The 19,114-nt window shown below is 47.2% G+C and overlaps 1 protein-coding gene across 1 annotated transcript in view; it reads left to right on the top strand.

Annotated features, from left to right (window-relative positions):
• The first annotated feature begins 18,114 nt into the window (after positions 1–18,114).
• The window catches only part of DNAJC8 (DnaJ heat shock protein family (Hsp40) member C8), a 53,533-nt gene continuing 52,533 nt past the window's right edge, over positions 18,115–19,114 (top strand). Inside the window, exon 1 of the mRNA XM_044287918.1 lies at positions 18,115–18,265. Coding sequence (XP_044143853.1) covers positions 18,128–18,265 — 138 coding nt within the window. The 5' untranslated portion in view covers positions 18,115–18,127. The remainder of the gene's footprint in view (positions 18,266–19,114) is intronic.

Here is a 19,114-nt window from a genome sequence, read left to right as displayed (position 1 = left end):
TGATCTCTGGAACATCCAAGGATTTCTCCCACTTCAAGAGCTCGGCCTTAGCTTCCTTGGCCTCTGTCTCTTTGGCGCCCTCATTCTCTTTATTAGCCTTCTCACCATTCAGGGACATGGCATCATATCCTTGCTTTCTTAACTCCTCCTCCCTTTTCGCATCAAGGTTGGAGGCACTGGGGACAACAGGATCTTCACCAGACTCGTCATCTTCTGGCAATCCCTTTTGAGGTTCACCCAGGATATTGTTCCCCATCAGACCCCTGGCTTTCTGGAAGGCATTGACGGCAGAGGGGACAGCTTTCATGCTCAGGCCCGGGCTGCTCACTCTCAGGAGTCTCTTGGCTTCTGTATCCACATCAGCCCCATCAACTGGTTCAGCCGATACCTTTTCCACCTTCTCTGCCTTGGCCAGCACCCCGGCACCACCATCTCCAGACCCACTCTTACCAGGCTCTGACTTCTTGGCACCTTCCAGAGGATCTTCCTCTTCCGGTTTCTCATTTTCTTCCACCTGCTGTGCAGGAGCACGCTTAGGTTTCTCCAACTCATAGATGTCTTCTTTTGAGCTCATGAGAGCTTCCATCTCTGCTCTGAGTTGCTTGTTCAGCCTCTCTAATTAATTTTGCTCCTCAAGCACTTCTTCAATTGCTCTAGCCTTGGACTCTTTCTCCTAAGCATCAGCCTCCGCTCGGTCACGTTCTTCGGCATACCGAGCCGATATGTATTTCTCTTCAGCCAGGAGCTGGCCAAACTTCTGTTCCTTCTTAGTTTTTCACACTAGCTTGTTGGAAGTGCCCCACTCTTGGTCCTCCTGTTCCAGCGGCTCTTTACTCTGACAAAGGAGTACCACCATTCTCCTTTAGACACTTTGTGGGATTTCCACCCAGGGACTCTTCAAGCCCATTGTCGATGTCTACTACAGACTTCCGTGTCTTTCTGGAGTCTTTCCTCTTCTCCGGGACACCAGGCAGTAGACCCTTCAGTTCACTCATCTTTTCAGGGGTCTCTTCTTTTGACCCTTCTGCAGCCTTCTTAAATGTCTTTATGATGACAACTATTCCCTTCTCTATCGTATCTAGGGACCGTGTGGAGAGAGAGAAATCATCTTCATGATTGCAGCTGTACTGACAGGTAAGGTCATGTACCGCTGCCTGAATATGGGTCTCAGACACTAGGCTGGCGTCTCCCCACTCAACTCTAGTCACATCAGGTAGAACTATCGTCTGGTTGCTACCCATAACTACGTCAATTTGGCAAAACCTCGACATGGCAGCCTCTCTCTCTCTCTGAGTTGCTATCTGCCACAGCACATGTGTCACTTATATTACTTGTGTCATTGTTCTCAGTTCTGACCTCTAGGGGCACCGATGCGCTAATCCCAACATTGGACACTTCCCCAGCAACCATAAAACCCTGTGGGTACTGCATATCCACCTTTGGTACGTGTGGTACACCCTCTGGGCTCACAACATTAACCAGCATTTTTGTATCACATATATTTTTACCAGGAGGGGGCACTTCTCTCCTGATCACATCCTGAAAGGGAAAAGGCATGTCATCATCATATACTTCACATGACCTCACATTTTCATTTTTTACTTCAACTACATCACTGTTTTCAATGGTCCTTTCCCTTACACGTTCACGTAAAGGGACAGGTACACGTTCTGCAGGAGTTTTTGCACTCTGCAGAAGTGTCTCCATTACTCCACAGTTCCCAGCATAAGGGAAAATTACACCCCAACACTCCCTCATGCATGAGCGTATCTGTAACATCAAGTTCATAAGTCCCTGTTCTCATTGGAGTCTGACGCTCAGTGAAAATCAGTGGATAGTCCTTAGCCGCACGACTGTCCAGTGCCTTTATTGTTTTACCAGTCTCAGGTTTCAATATTGTGCTACCTCTTACCCGGGCTAATATGGGATCCCGTATCCTTGTCATCCCAAAACAAGCTTTGGTCATGGGTAACTGAGGTAAGACAGAAACCTTCTCTCTGCGAGGGAGCAATCACAACAGGCTTATCCGCCTGTTCAGACAAAAAAAATAATTCTGTGTGACTTATTACCTACCGGCCCAGCAGGTATCAACTGCCGCTGGCTCACTGTCACTGGGTCTGCCGCACAGTTAATAACAGGAACAGTCTTACCATTCGTTGTCACGGGTTCAGTAGTCTCGGGAGACGAGGACATCCCACGGACATCTCTACTGAGACCATTCTCCAAAATCCAGCCTCTGGAGACCTGCCCTTGATTCCTGGTACCATGATCACCTGCAGACTCCTTACTTCAACAGTTGCTACCGGAAATAACTTGGCCTGCAGTTGAGACTCTTCCTGGACGGTCATTCCAGCCGCACCCTTTCGAATCTTGTGCACAGTCGTGGAGAAGATATGTACTCATGAGAACTTCACCGCTCTCCACCTCTTTGTCTTCCCGAAGGTTGCCCTTGGCGACGGCATATCTTTGCTTTTTATCAGGAGCTCCTCTCCACAACTGCCCAAACAATCGAAAGTCCTTGCCCAGCACAAATTCCACTTCCAGGGTCTCACATTTTAACAGCTTCCATTGCACAGAGCCATACTCTGTCACAAAGGTCAGAGACACGGTGGCATCAGTCTCTGGCCCTCTCTCTGGAAAGTCCAGCACTTCAGGCCTGACCCGAGACACCTGCTGGCGGGCATCTAGAGTGACCCCCAGCAGGGTGACGGAGCCGGCATTCAGAAATTTTTCGGTTCCCAGCCGAGCACAACGGGACAGCAGGGAGCCCTCAAGATGGCCGCCGGCACCTCCACGCCGCTTCCAGAGCGCGGCTCCTGCTCGACCCCTTCAGATGCTAACTCCAGGAGTCCATCCTCATGCACCTCCGATATCGGATGGGACCTACAAGCGCAACTGAGAGTCTTACCTACAAAGGACGACTTGGAACACTCGGTCTCCTGCCTTGAACAGACTTACAGAACAGAGATGGAGGTACTGAAGGGGGAGATTGTCCACTTAGGTCACCGGGTGGAGGCTTCTGAGAAATCTCAGGAGGCCTTCTTTGAGCACCTTGCAGACCATCAGCAGGTGCTTTCTGCTCACTCCACGCAGATTTCCCAGATCTTATCCCATATCGACGACATTGATAATCGTCACCGGAGAAATAACCTCCGGATAAGGGGGCTGCCAGAATCCGTTCTGCAGGCTGACTTGGATGCCTCTGTCCAGGCGTTATTTAGATCTTTACTAAAAGGCTCTGATGATTCACCCATTGAGCTGGACCGGGTCCACAGGGCCCTAGGGCCTAAATCAGCAGACCCCAACAGACCGCGGGACATTGTATGCCGAGTGCATTTTTTCAAAATCAAGGAGGACATTATGAGAGCCGCGTGGCAGTCCGAGGACTTGTCCTACCAAGGGGCCCAAATTCAGATCCTACCTGACTTATCTAGAAGGACACTGCAATTACGTAGAGCGGTCCGACCTATTCTTACCCTGTTGAGAGAGAAGGACATCATATATCGTTGGGGCTTCCCGTTCCAGCTTCATGCCAGGAAAGACGGCAAGATGGCGACGTTTCGTGACCTGGAGGATCTCCCTAAGTTCCTTGAGACTTTCTCTTTGCCTAAGGTCTCCCTCCCAGAATGGCCAGTGTTGCCATCCCCTGCACAGCTGCCAGAGAGAGCTCGGTGGACACAAGTATCGCCGCGGTCAGCGAAGTCAAAGAACACGCCGTGATACCCGCGTTTACTTTTCTCATGTTGGACTATCATGTGCCCACATGCTGAGTGATCCTTCGCTCCTGTTCTATATTTCTCAGGGTCCTCATATTTAGTTTCTCTGCACATTGTTCCTGTTAGTCTAATCTGTCTGTTTTCAGCCCTGATTTACACTCTTTGTGAGTGTTACTTGCAGTTTTGTTCAGTCTGGCTATGACCTGGCTCCCATATCGGGGCTAGTGCATGGGCAGTAACATGTCTACTAAATAGCTTATTCCGATTTTTCCTTCATTTTGAATGGCGGGAGGGTGCCGGCTCGCCCTGAGCTTCCACCGCTCCTACCTGCCTAGTTGGTGTGGCGTAGACCTCCCTGAGATGCTGAATCCTCAGGCTAAGTGCCACCAGTTTTTGCCGTGTGTATTATCTGTGAGTCTTTGTCTTGTTAACCCTGTCTTGTCCTCTCTCCCCTTTTGTTCTCCCCCCCCCCCCTCCCTGATAGGGTTGTACTTAGATCCCCTAATCCTACTTCTATAGATGGCGTCTGTTAAGTTTGGTTCCTATAATGTGAACGGACTTAATGAACCCGCTAAGCGCAATCAAATCTTGTATAGTATGCATAAACAAAGGGTCTCGAGAGCTCTTTTGCAGGAGACTCACTTTAAGACTGGACATGTGCCCTCCTGCAAAAGCAGATATTACACGACCTGGTCACACTGTACTCACTCAGAGTCCAAATCTCGGGGTGTGTCCATTGCCGTCCATAAATCAGTACCTTGTGAAATTTTAGACACAGTCTCCGATGCTTCTGGTCGTTTCCCTTTTCATTAAGGTTTCCCTGTCGTCTAGACTCCTAATAATTGCTAATGTTTATTTTCCTAATGCAGGTCACTCGCGTTTTGCCTCCAGGATGTTTTCCACCTTGATTGACTGTGCGGATGGGCTGCCAATTGTCCTAGGAGGGGACATTAACTTTCCCTTGGATGTGTCCCTGGATGCCTCCTCTGGTAGGTCCTCGATCTCCCCTGGGGTGGCCCGTGGTTTCAAGAGACATCTTAGATCCCTCAGACTCATAGATGCATGGCGCATTTTATTCCCTACCACAAAAGATTACACGTTTTTCTCAGCATCCCACAACACATATCACTGCCTAGACTATATATTTATCTCCCACTCCTTACTCGACTCCCACCCAGCCGCAGGGATTGAGCCTGCGTTATTTTCTGACCACTCCTTGACGTGGGTGGCCCTTGACATTGGTGACCCCTCCAGGTCGTTTGGTTCCTGGAAACTCAACGACAATATTTTCAGGGATCCCGTCTGCGCTGCAGACATACGTTCTGCCCTTGCTGACTTTGCCCTGAACCATGAATCTGACCCTTCCAGCCCGACTATTAAATGGGAAGCCCTGAAATGTGTGGTTAGAGGCAGATTAATCCTACACGCTTCCAGACTTAAGAGAATTAGGGCTGGGGAGATTAAATCGCTACTGGAGAAATTAGCGGAGCTGAAGCAGAAGCATAAGGGGTCACTCTCAAATTATGTTTTCCAGGAGCTCGCACAGCTCTCAGGAAAATAATTGACCAAAAGTGCTTGGGCGCTAGGGACAGGCTTCAGAAACTCTTCTATGGCCATGGGGATAAAAGTGGCAGACTGCTAGCGAGAATGTTGCGGCCCAAAACGAACGCCTCATATATCCCCTCCCTAAATCGTAGGATAGGGGGGCGAGTTCATGCGACGGGGGACATTCTACAGGAATTTCGCTCTTACTATGAGGACTTATATAACATTAGAGGGAAGTTTGCGGACTTGCCCATTGATGCTAAAACTAAAAAGATCAGGGATTATATGGCCGGCCTGCTAGGCCCTAAATTATCCGATGAACAAAGGGAAGAACTAGAAGGGGAGATAACGGAATCGGAGGTACATAAAACAATTAAGGGCCTGACAGTCGGTAAAAGCCCAGGACCAGGCGGTTTCACACCCCGCTTTTATAAAAGCTTTCTGGACGAGGTTGCATCGCCCTTCACCAAAATGTGCAATTCCCTGTCGGATGGTGCGTCTTTCCCTCCCCAGGCTTTGATGGCCCACATCTGTGTTTCCCCGAAACCGGGGAAAGACCCGCTGGCATGTAGCAACTATCGTCCCATCTCTCTGATCAATGTAGACGTGAAGATCTATGCAAAAATTTTAGCTGATCGAATGAAGCCGTTTATACCATCTTTGATCCATGTGGATCAAGCGGGCTTTGTCCCGGGGAGGGAAACACGCGACAATACCATCCGCACCATGGCCATTATTGACCATGCTGGCAAAGGGGGATCTCCTCTGTGTCTTTTGTTGATCGACGCAGAAAAAGCGTTCGACCGGGTGGACTGGTCCTTCCTGTCTGAATCCCTTAAGGCATTCGGTTTTGGCCCTGGCATGATAGATAGAATTTTGGCATTATACCGTGACCCTAGCGCCCAGGTCCGAGTCAACGGATCTTTATCCACTCCTTTCCGTATCCATAATGGCACCAGACAAGGGTGTCCACTTTCCCCTTTGTTATACATTATGGTTATGGAATTCCTAGCTAGAGCTCTAAGGGCAAATTAATCCATCAAGGGCCTATGTATGGGTGAATTGGAGTTAAAAATAGCCATATATGCAGATGACCTCCTTATATATTGCACTGATCCGCTGGTCAGCTTCCCTAATATCCTGAAGGAATTCTCATCCTTTGGTGACCTCAGCAACTTTAAAGTGAACCTCCACAAATCGGAGGTCCTTAATGTCACTTTGCCCCAGAGTTTGGCTGACAGCTCAGCTGTCCGCCTGTCCGTGCGGAGGCGAGCGGAGCGGAGGCTGAACGCCACCAGACTGATGCAGTCTGAGCGGATCCGCCTCCATTCAGACTGCATCAGGGCTGGACGGCTGCGTTCGGGTCCGCTCGTGAGCTCCTTCAAACGGAGCTCACGAACGGAAACCCGAACGCTAGTGTGAAAGCAGCCTTACAGTCCTCTTTCCCCTTCCGCTGGGCTAAAGGCCACATAGCTTATTTAGACACAGCCATCCCCTCTGACCTGGCTAGCCTCTTCTCCCTGAACTTCACCCCTCTAGTAGAAGATGTTAGGAAGGATTTGAGAGCCTGGAGGGGGTTGCCAATGTCTTGGTTTGGAAGGGATTCACACACTTAAAATGAATGTCCTCCCTCGTATCTTATACCTATTTCGCACCATCCCCATACCCCTCCCGAACACCTTCTTTAAGACTCTGAGGTCTATGTTCCTTAAATTTATCTGGGTGATCCTCCCCTAGACTGGGGATGAGATTTTTAACACGGAGTAGACCAAGGGGAGGCGCGGGGGTCCCGGATTTATCTACCTATCATAAAGCGTCAATCCTTTCATACATATTGGATTGGTTCCACAATGGTCAATCTAAAAGATGGGTCCAGTTTGAGAAACTCGCGGTAGGCTACCCAGCCCAAAACATACTCTGGATCTCTAAGTCCAGGAGACCCTCGCGTCTCCCCCTACTGACCTCGGGTGTCTTGAAAACCTGGGATAGAATAGCTCTACCATTAGGCCTCACTAAGTCCCCCAGCCCTTTGACCCCCCCTTCTTAATAATCCTGACTTTCCTTTGGGTATGGGGCGTACATCATTTCTGGGTTTGATCCTCTCAGATAATCCCACTATATCTACGGTCCTGGCAAGGGGCTCCCTTCAGCCACTCTCCTCTTTCCCGGAGGGGTCATCTATAGGGGCATGGTTTAAGTACATTAGCTGGGGAAATCTTTTTCTTCTGACCTATGGGAGAAGGCATTCAAGTTATCTCATAAGTCTTCTATAAGTTGTGGAATTTTAAGATCATGTCCAGATGGTATAGGACCCCGGTCCTTCTGCACTCCTTCTTTCCTACCTGCCCTAGCTCTTGCTGGAGATGTGGTCGTGAGGAGGGTAGCATGCTCCATATTTGGTGGTCCTGTAGCAAAATCACTCCTTTTTGGGGAGCTATTAATGACCTGTATGACATGGTTAGCAGTAGCTCCTCCAGATGTACCCCTAAGGGCGCTTTGCTCTCCACATTGAAAAAGGGTCTCCTGAGATTCTTTGTTCAGGCAGCACGCCTGCTTATCCCTAGATTCTGGAAATCGACTTCCCCCCCTCTCCCTAGGGACTGGCTTATCACTTTTGATAAAATCTTCAGAATGGAGGAGCTCTGGGCGGAGGACATAGGTAACTCCACTAAGTTCCTAAAGATTTGGACTCCTTGGATCTTGTTCAAGGGTTCTCCTGAATCCTGCTTGGAGTCCCTGCCCCAATGATTCTTCCACCATCTAGCTGGCTGGTTCCCTCTGGGGAAGCTACTCACAGCATCTCTGACCCCACATGCTCTGTACGACAGCTGCTTCTTTGGGTCCGGTTTGGTTCTTTTCCCTGCTGGGTCCCCATAGGTGTGTTGCCCTCTTGAGATTCTAACCTCTCTTCCCGTTCCCCTAGGTCAAGTACCTGGTATCTGGGAGTTTATTGCTATGATTTGCAATTTACATTGTATTGGTCACTTTTGAGATGCAGCTTTCCCTTGTTTTGAGAACTGTTCCTCTTTAAGCTGTTTGGAGTCCTCTCCCTTTACTCCAATATCTCTCAGACAAGTGTGTCTCCGCTTGTATTACCAGGGCCTGCTACTGGTTTCCTTTTTAGTGAGACTTCATGTGGCCAGGGATATCTCTGGTATTACATTTTACAGCAATATTTTGTTAGTTTTTCAGAGGCTTGATCGTCGCCTGCTTTTTATGGGAAGCAGGTCTTTACGTTCTCTTCTCCTGGCCATTACCTAGGACCCCCTCCTCATCCAGGGGTTGACTGATTTCTCTAGCAGGATGGAGTTTCCACCTTCTCATAAGGTGTTTCTCTTGTCCCACCTGCCTTGCTGTGGAAGGAGGCTTGCTATGATTTCTCTCAATCATCTAGCCTCCAGTGCTTACTTGTTACATCTTTACTCTGGCCTTTACATGGGTTGGCCACGGACAGGCCGTGTTTTTTGGTCTGAGACAATTTAGAGTTTTTCCTTGCTGGGTCCTCTCACTGATCGATCCCTTTGCTTCCAGGTCTTCTGAATCGCCTTCCTTTTGCCGAGGCACAGGGTCTTTTAGGCTACTTTCACACTAGCGTTCAGGGCTCCGCTTGTGAGTTCCGTTTAAAGGCTCTCACAAGCAGCCCCGAACGCATCCGTCCAGCCCTAATGCATTCTGAGTGGATGCGGATCCGCTCAGAATGCATCAGTCTGCTCCGCTCAGCAGGCGGACACCTGAACGCTGCTTGCAGCGTTCGGGTGTCCGCCTGGCCGTGCGGAGGCAAACGGATCCGTCCAGACTTACAATGTAAGTCAATGGGGACGGATCCGTTTGAATTTGACACTATATGGCTCAATTTTCAAACGGATCCGTCCCCCATTGACTTTCAATGTAAAGTCTGGACGGATCCGTCTGAAGCTACTTTCACACTTAGAATTTTTTCTACAATATAATGCAGACGGATGCGTTCTGAACGGATCCCATCGTCTGCATTATATGAGCGATCCGTTTGGGCGGATCCGCTCTGAACGCAAGTGTGAAAGTAGCCTTAGCCTGTTTCCAGGAAGTTTTTTTCTTGGTTAAGGACCGCTCCCTTCCTTTTTCCAGGCACCCTCATAGTCTATTTTTTCTTTTTGAGACTGTCCTCTTATGAATTCTCCTCCTTGAGCATCCTTCTATATGCAGAGCACTAGGTGTTTACCAACAGACGTTGAGTGCTGCTCTCCTGTTTCTTCAGGGAGAGCACAGGTTTTTCCTGATCCTTCCTCGAGCTCTCTAGTGCGCACTTGTTCTGTTCTTGCTCCTAGTGCAGGACATCCAGCCCTGCTCCCTATCCTCTAGCGCTTTATTTTTCCCACCTTGGGTGGAGCTGGGTGCTTACCTTTGTTGCTTCTTGCAGGCTTTGTTTCCCAGGCACTTGTCTTTGGGATCCTGACGGTCTCCCATATTTTTCCTTTTCTTTGGAACCATTTCAGGCTTTCTTTGGAACCATTTCATGCTATGGCCTCTCCTGGTCCGGTTATGTCACAGGGTTCTCCAGCACCTGTGCATCCAACTTTTTGAATATTTCCTTCCCACCCTCTGGGACTGCTTTTGGATGTCCCATGGTGCTGTGTCCTCCAATGACAGAAATGAGAAAATTGGATTTTTGTACTTACCGTAAAATCCCTTTCTCATTCAATTCATTGGGGGACACAGATCCCACCCTTTGTTTTGACTTCTTTTCCTGTCACCGGGCTGCTGTTCTTGTTTCCTTTCCTGGTCCAGGACATGTTGGTTCTCCTTCTCCTACTGCTATTGGTACAAACTGATTAGCCTAGTGGCTGTGGAGAAGGTATAGCCCACCTAGGTGGAGCCAACCTTTTTAATATCTAGTGTAGCCTCCTAGTGGTAGCTGGGCATATACCCATGGTGCTGTGTCCCCCAATGAATTGAACGAGAAAGGGATTTTACGGTAAGTACAAAAATCCAATTTTTTCATGCACTCTCCCATTAGATGGGAGTCCTGGACATGTAACCAGACTTTTATAGTATATACTGTATGTATAATACGCCATAAGTACAGTATTTCAGTTGGTAATACCCCTTTAACTTTTTATTTTCGGCCCTTGGGATTCCTTCACTCTGGCAATGTGGACCCCAACCAGAAAAAGTTGTGCACCCCTGCCTTAGCCTGTATGAGCTGGTCCCTACCGCTTGGCACTGTGCATCTCCAAGTAGAAGTGAGTTCCTTCAGCTGCAAATCCGCCAAGTCTGGCATGTCCTGGTCCGCCAAGATCACACCATAAACGGAAGAGACTGGTTTCCAAAGGTTAACCCCTTGTACTACGGTTTCAACAGCTCCACATTTCAGGGTTATAAGCTCTTTTTCAAACTGTGTACCACACACACATACCGTAACTGGAAGTAACGGTAGAGACTTGACTACGGCAAGTTAAATTACTGTATTGAAACGAGTGTAAGAATGGAAAAGCCCCCGTCATATAGCTGGGTAACATATTTCAGCCCATGTTGTGGGTGAAATTCAAAATCGGGCAAATATTGCAGCTCTGGGTGACTGGGGTTATGCCATTGTGGGAGGTAAGGAGACCTTGAGCAGGCATATCCACAAAAGCAGTCCAACTTGCTACTGTAGCAGTCATATTTTCAGGATTTCCTTAGTATTGAGCAGGTGATATAATTAGTGTTAATGCATCTGGACTTACCACAGGTATTCATTCTTTTGGATATTCCCAAATCATGACTGGCAGGTGGGCCCTGAGGATTAGAGTTGAGGAACACTGGTTTAGTCCACAAGAAAGGGGATAAAAGCCTGTCGATGGCAGTAAAATGGGAGTTTAAGGGAGATACTGTGTATTAATAAAGAAGTTTGGACAGTAGTACCATTTTAAATATATTAATGTGCCTCATGAAGGATAGAGGCAAGTATGCCATTGCCAACAGCTTGGGGGTAAGCTGCTCCATGGCAGGAACTACATTAAGCTGGATACACTTACCCACGTATTTATGTACCACTAACAGTTAAGACCTAGGGGTCAAACTATTCAAGGCAGGTGCATCCAGTAGGCACAACATGGATTTTGCACAGTTAACCTTCAAGCCAGAGTGCCTACCATAACTCTCAACTGTACCCAGAAGTGCCTGTAGGGATTTCTCAGTGTCCAATAAGTACATTACCATGTCATCCGTGTAAAACGACAAATTTTCTGTGATACCAGCCACATGCCACCCTTCTGTCAGGGAACTGTTATTAATCAGGACAGAGAGGAGGGGGTTCCATGACTAAAGCAAAAAGCAGAAGCACCAATGGACCCTAGAACCGTAGCTTTTTAAAAAGAGGAAGGTAATCCTTGATGCTCATATGCATATTAAAACATACTTTTAAACAGGTAAACGCACCCTCAACTTGTACCATTCAACCTGGAAGAAGTCCGGGGGTGTTCCCCAGAGTCAGAGAACCTGGTTGTGGGGCTGTGATGCTTAGTACATACTATCTCGATAGGGTCGGAAGGACAATTAATAATAATCTTTATTTATATAGCGCCAACAGGATGTTCAACTACAAACCGAGTCATAAATAACATAGCAGCAAACAGGTCAACAATCAAAACAAGAGGAATAAGGGCCCTGCTCGTGAGACCTTACAATCTATAAGGAGATGGGGGTGATACAAAAGGTAGACGTGCTTGTTTTGTACAATGGTCTGGCCAGCTTAACACAATAGATACACTAATGGCTACATGAGCCAGTCACCAGGGAATATCTGTAGTGCTTCTGAGTGCATGAGGTGTGGTGGATACTGATGGATCAGGTTCAGAAGAATAATTCTGAAGAGGGTTCCGCTGAATTAAGGAGAGACAGATGAGGGGATTCGATAGGGTAACCTACTCTAACATGTTTTTAGGGGCACCTAAAACTGTGGATGTTATGCATTAACCTAATTGCTTGAGATAGGGTATTGTTTATTATTTTTAACCCCTCCATCACTATTTTACTAAGCATTCAACCATGTTATAAAGGAAAATAATTAAATCTACACACCGACCCCTGAACTTCTGTGAAGAAGTTCCGGTCTGGGTACCAAACATGCAGATTTTTCTCACCTGCGTGCAAAACACATTAAAACACTTTTCCCGCAACGCACCCGCATCTAGTCCGGCCCACATGCGCGACGCCCGTGTGAAAGAGACCTAAGTGTAATGATAAATCTGGCTTATAGTTTGCAACTTTTTAATGCCACTTTTCAGAAACAAGGGAAATGATAAATCTCCCCCTCTATTCATTCTGTTCATGGCTTAAAGGGTTTCTGTCACCCCAATTTTCGCTATTAAACAGGCTGACATTATAGATGTGAGAATGTCACCTGAATTTAACTCTGCATTTCTTTTATTTAAGTATGCCCCCGTTTTCGTGTCATTTTAACTTTTATTATATGCAAATGAGGCTCTAGGTTGCACATGCTCCCAGAGGCTCCATTTGCCCACCTCATTTCCACGCCCATCTGTCTTTATTGACAGGGCCAGGCCAGCGTTGGTTCTCCTGCCGTGTAAATCTTGCGCCTGCGTCGTCCCGTTCAGTATTCGGCACAAGTGCAGTGAGAATGCAGCTCTCATTTAACCCCATAAGACCAGACTTATTTTTCATTTCGCATTTAGACTTTTCCTCCACACGTTCCAATAGCCATAACTTTTATTTTTTCATTAACATAGCCATATGATGGCTTATTTTTTGCGGGGCAAGATGCATTTTTAATGGCACCATGTCTTGTGTTGGAAAAGGGGAAAAACAGGCGAAATTCTTTGTGGGGTAAAATTGAAAAAATAATTCTGCCAAGGTTTTTGTGGTTTTGACATCACGGCATTTGTTGTGTGCGAAAAAAGAAATGATGTCCTTGTTCTGCAGGTCAATACGATTACGGTAATACCAAACTTGTATAGTTTTTATTTTGTTGTATTACTTTAAAAAAAAAAAGCTTAAAAAAAAAAATCTATATTTTCTTTGCACCACCAATGCAGCCATAACTTTTTTTTTTGTATTTTGAGCTGTATGAGGGCTTGGTTTTTGCAGAATGAACTGTACTGTTTACTGGTGCCATTTTTGTGGTGAATTGTTTGTTTTTCATTTTATTTCTTTTACAGCATTCACTGCACAGGAATTTTTTAAAATATTTTAATAGTTCAGACATTTTCAGATGTGGCGATACCAATGTTTTATATATTTTATATAAACTTTTAATATTTTTTTTATGTTTTATTTAATAACTATTAGCACCCTTAGGGGGCTAGAACTTGGGATCTTTTGATCCGTTGTCCTAGTCACCCTAAGGCCTCTTTCACATGGCCGTGCCCTTGCTGCGGACAGCAAATTGCAGTCCGTGGGGCAGCAGCATGCAGATCGCGGACCCATTCCCTTAAATGGGGTCCACGATCCATCTGTTCCGCAAAAAGATAGAACAAGTTCTATCTTTTTGCGGAACGGAAGCATGGAACACCACGGAAGCACTCCGTAGTGTTTCCGTATTGTTCCGCATCTCCGGATTTGCGGACCCATTCAAGTGAATTGGTCCGCATCCGTGATGCAGAATGCACACGGCTGGTGACCCATGTATTGTGGAACCACCGTATGCGGCCCGCAATACGGTCACGGAACTAATACGTTTGTGTGAAAGAGGCCTAATAGAGATCTATTAGGCCCCTTTCAGACTAGCAGGTGTCACGCTGCGGACTTGCAGTGCAGCACCCGGCCTGAACTTCCAGCACTGTCGGAGTTGCATAGTATCATATTGATTTATGATGCTATGTAACCCTTAGGCCTCTTTCACACGGGCGTTGTGGGAAAAGGTGCGGGGGCGTTGTGGGAAAAGGTGCGGGTGCGTTGTGGGAAAAGGTGCGGGTGCGTTGCGAGAACATGTGCGATTTTTCCGCACGAGTGCAAAACATTGTAATGCATTTTGCACGCGCGTGAGAAAAATCAGCATGTTTGGTACCCAAACCCGAACTTCTGTGAAGATTGTAAAACATGGTTATAAGGGAAAATAATAGCATTCTGAATACAGAGTACAATAGTGCTGGAGGGGAAATCACCACTCGTGTGCACAGCCCCATAGAAATGAATGGGTCCGGATTCAGTGCGGGTGCAATGCTTTTCACTCACGCATTGCACCCGTGCTGAATACTCGCCCGTGTGAAAGGGGCCTTAGATATCTGGAATATACTGGATAACACGACAATGCTGTCAGTGTTAGGCCGCATGCACACGGACGTTCTTTTGGGCGCATCCGAGCCACTGTTTTTGCGGCTTGGATGCGGACACATTCACTTCAATGGGGCAGCATCCGTTGCTCCGCAAAAAAAATATAACCTGTCCTATTCTTGTCCGCGTTTTGCAGACAAGAATAGGCAGTTATATTAATGGCTGTCCGTGCTGCTCCGCAAATTGCGGAACACACACAGATGCCATCCGTGTTTTGCAGATCCGCAATTTGCGGACCGCAAAACACACAACAGTCGTGCGCATGAGGCCTTATTCAATACATTCCAGACCTTTAAGGGTTACATAGAATCATTAATCAATATAATACTATGCAACCCCGGCAGAGCTGGAAGTTCAGGCTGGGAGCTGCGCTGCGAGTCCAGAGCGAGACACTCTGTCATGTGTGGCCTTCACACATGACAGATTTTGTGGCAGAAAATTCCACAACTGAAAATAGTTTGAATTTGAATGGGGCAGCAAGCATATGGATTTGTGCAAGCCTCATTAAGCCCCTTTCACACAAGCGAGTTTTCTCCGCGGGTGCGATGTGTGAAGTGAACGCATAGCACCCACACTGAATCCTTCACACATCATTTCTGCGTTGCGTGAGAATCTCAGCATGTTCTATATTCAGCATTTTTCACGCAGCCCTGACCCCATAGAAGTGAATGGGGTTTCAGTGAAAAACGTATTGCATCCGGATCCAATCCAGATGCGATGCGTTTTTCACTGATGGTTGCTTAGAAATGTTGTTTGTATATCTTCAGGTTTAAAAATAAAAATAAAAAAATGATTGCACCTGCGTGGAAAAAACTGAAACACTGAACGCAATTGCAGACAAAACTGATTGAATTTGCTTGCAAAATGGTGCAATTTTCACTGAATGAATCCAGACACAATCCAAATCGTTTGTGTGAAAGAGACCTAAAGGTGAATGGAACTGATTTTCAGACGCAGAATTTTCTGACACAAAAACTGCCGTGTATGAAGGTACCTTTAGGGCTCATGCACACGATCGTATGTATTTTGCGGTCTGCAAAAAATACAGATGACATCCGTGTGTATTCCCTATTTTGTGGAATTAAACAGCTGGCCCCTAATAGAACAGTCCTATCCTTCTCCGTAATGCAGACAATAATAGGACATGTTCTATTTTTTTTGCGGAACAGAAATATGGACATACAGAAACGGAATGCACATGGAATACCTTCCGTTTTTTTTTTTTTTTTTGCTGACCCTTTAATATGAATGGTTCGGCAAAAATAGGGAACGGAGGCGTAAAGAACATGAGTTTGTGTGCATGAGGCCTAACGCTGGGTTCAGACCTGAGCGTTCTGAAACGAGCGCTCTGTATGCGCGATTGTACGGGCGTTTACAATCACGCATACAGAGACTGGCGTTCACACATTGTCGCGCGTTCCCGAATTTCTATGTGCAGGGAACGCGCAACAAACGCCCAAAAAAAAGCTCAAGCACTTGTTTGAGCGTCGGGCGTTTTACAGCGCGATCGTACGCGCTGTAAAACGCCCAGGTGAGAACCATTCCCATAGGGAATCATTGGTTCTTGCCTGTTGTGCGTTTTACAGCGCGTAGGAACGCGCTGTAAAACGCTCAGGTGTGAACCCAGCCTAAAGGTTCAGATAGCTCTGGCAGGGTATAGCCAATTGTGTCTCAATTGCGGGGACTCTGATTGGAAGGAAAAGGGAGCCGCATCCCTCTGGCATACCTCCCAGATTTTGCAATCACTGCATCTGAGGGGTTAAATGTCAGGGTTTGGATGAATCGCTGTTTCCTGTCATTGCGGCTGGGTGCCCGCTGTACTATACAGCCAGCGACTGCCACGTATCGAGTGGGCTCACCACAGCATACAATTGCAGGGGCGTTAATAGTTGAAATCAATTAGTTGAGCTTCAAAAAGTTGCAGTGTAGCCCAGGCCAAAGCGTCCATATTTACCAGGGGTGGCCAACCCGTGGCTCTTGAGCCTCATGTGGCTCTTTGCTTCTTCAAGAGCGGCTCTAGCTGTGGAGCCAGGAAGCAGTCAGGCGGCTCACTCTCCACCCCATGCTCGGATCTCTTTTCCCGATCGGGCACTGTTGCTACTTTGCAGCTCCAGCTCACTCTCCACTACGTCCTGATGCACAGTGCGAGAACGTAGTACGTAGAGACAAGCAGTATGACCTGACGTTGTGCTCATCAGGTCACAGTGGAGAGCGTGTCAGACCTGCAGAGTAGCAGGTGCCCGAGCAGGAGCCCAGTGCCTGATCAGAAGGGAAGATATATTTTTTAAATTATAGAACTGAGCATAGGGGTCTGATCTTAGCATGGTAGGTTCTGATCTGAGCATGAGGGGGGGTCCTGATCTGGACAATGGGGGTCTGATCTGAGCATGAGTGGGACGATCGGAGCATGAGGGTTCAGATTTGAGCATGGGGGCAGATCTGATCATGGGGGTCTTGTTTGAGCATGGTTTGGTCAGGTATGATCATGGAGGGGGGGGGGGGGGATATGAGCACTGGGGGTCTGACACAGAGTCTGATTTGTGTTGCCTGATCCGAGCATTGGGGGTCTGATTTGGAGGTCTGATGAGGTTTAGGGATCTTATTGTAGTTCAGATTAGGATTGGGGATCTGATTTAGGGGTCTGATCTGAGGTCTGAAAAATATATTTTTTGTATTTTTCTCTTCTAATAATAAATAAAATATTTTAGCAGACCTCAGATCGGATGAAAAATATTTATTTTCTTATTTTTCTTTGTTAAAAGCTAGGTGCATCTTGTAGGGCGAAAAATACGGTAACCGTGTGTAATTGTATAGCTTGTGGCTCCTGGTAGTCATATGTTGTTGTTTTTTGGCTCTTTGTGTCTGTAAGGTTGGCCACCCCTGATATTTACCATCTGTACAGCTGGTAAATTGGGAACAAACAGGCTGTCTCCAAACGGTGTGGGGCTGCCCATTTATGGACAGGGTTTACATGAGCCCTGCGCATTTTGGATCTCGGACTACTGTCTGAAAGACTATGCACTGTACTTTGAAAAATAAAAAATAAAAAAAAATTGATATGTCATAGCGACATATGAAAGGTCCAGGTGGGGGTCTGAGAAGGTGAGATTATTGTAGAAATCTATGGCTCCATCTCATGCAGTGAACAGAGGGAGCGCTTCTTCTCTCCTCCTTCTAGCGATGGCTGGGCACTGATCAAAAGCTTTAATATATCTCTCCGACATTTCAAAATGTAGGAACACTTTATGAAAGTATTTCTTTTTTATTGTCAGCCAACCCCTTTAACGATACCAATGCTCTGCCTGACTGCGGCAGGATGGACATTTCAATGGCGCTCCATAGTTATCATATAGAGCTCATTGTGGAGGGTCCTTACACTACAAGAGTTATGGTACAGCGCCATCTAGTGGTGGAGATGAAGGCAGCGCTTGGCTCATCCACCGTTTAGAGGGCCGTTCTCTTGCCACATAATAATAGAATTGGAGACAGCCGCCCCCGGTAATGGCAGGTTGCCCTCCTTCCCGCAGAGCTCCTCCAGCCACCGCCATCACCACAGCAAACACCGGAACACTGAGCAGGCGGGTGACCCGGAAATGAAGGGACTGCCCGCCGTACGTATGTGTCTGCGCTCACAGGAAATATTTCCAGGGCGCCGTGATCACGCGAGAGTTGTCCTCGGCGCTAAAATGGCGGCACCTGGGACCGGTGGACCGTCTGGAGCGGTGGATGATGCGTTTTCCAAGTATTACAACGAGGTGACGTAATTACCGTGTTAGCACGGGGAGTGTGGTGTGAACAGGCGGGAGAGGGGTCTTGTATTCGGGAAGGAGCGATTCTCTGCGGTGACCATGACTACCTGGACATATCATCTGTTGGTTCTTCCTATAAAGCCCCCGAGCCTCCTATTGTATGGGGAGCCTCCATGTTCTGCCCGGCTATTTAGTGTCTATTGGGCTTCTGTATGGATGCTGGGTGACAGGTGCCATCCTGTACTGGGAAGCGGCACAGCGCTATTCAAGTCTATGGGTAGGACTGCCATGCTGGGTACATGGCTCAGCGGCGCTGAGGCTTCTTCATCTTCAGGATTGTTGAAGTCCTAGACGTTGGATTCCCATTGAATAGTGCCGCCATATCCTAGTAGTGATATACCGGTATGTCACTTCAGTAGATAGGAGAATCCCTTTAGTGTTTGCTAGAATTCTCTACTCACCCAGTATAAAGAAGAGGGCATGTAGTGTACCAGAGGTGTGGCATGAAGATGAGTGCCTCCTGCTATGGCACAGCATCTCTCAATGCAGCCTTTTAATAAACTTGCCGCCTTTTTCAGCGAATTAAAATATTTCTATTTCTGCCTCTTCGGTTTTAATATATATTTTTTTGCCCTTTAAATATCACATATGCAAGTGGTAGACCAATAATTTGCCAGCCGCGAGATCGGGCTATGTTCCCAGCCACTATTGTCCCCTTTGACCCAGAATCTTTAGTGTGGGATGGGAATCAGTTTGCCTGTGCGTTATATCAAGCCCCTCATAGGACTTAGAATCACCACATGTTCAAACACACATAATGTAAAGTCATCATTTATTGATGAAATTTAATACAAT

This window comes from Bufo gargarizans, chromosome 3, assembly GCF_014858855.1.
Source record: "Bufo gargarizans isolate SCDJY-AF-19 chromosome 3, ASM1485885v1, whole genome shotgun sequence".
NCBI lineage: Eukaryota > Metazoa > Chordata > Amphibia > Anura > Bufonidae > Bufo > Bufo gargarizans.
Note: the sequence above shows the minus strand (reverse complement) of the source record. Positions and strands in the feature narration are given on the sequence as shown.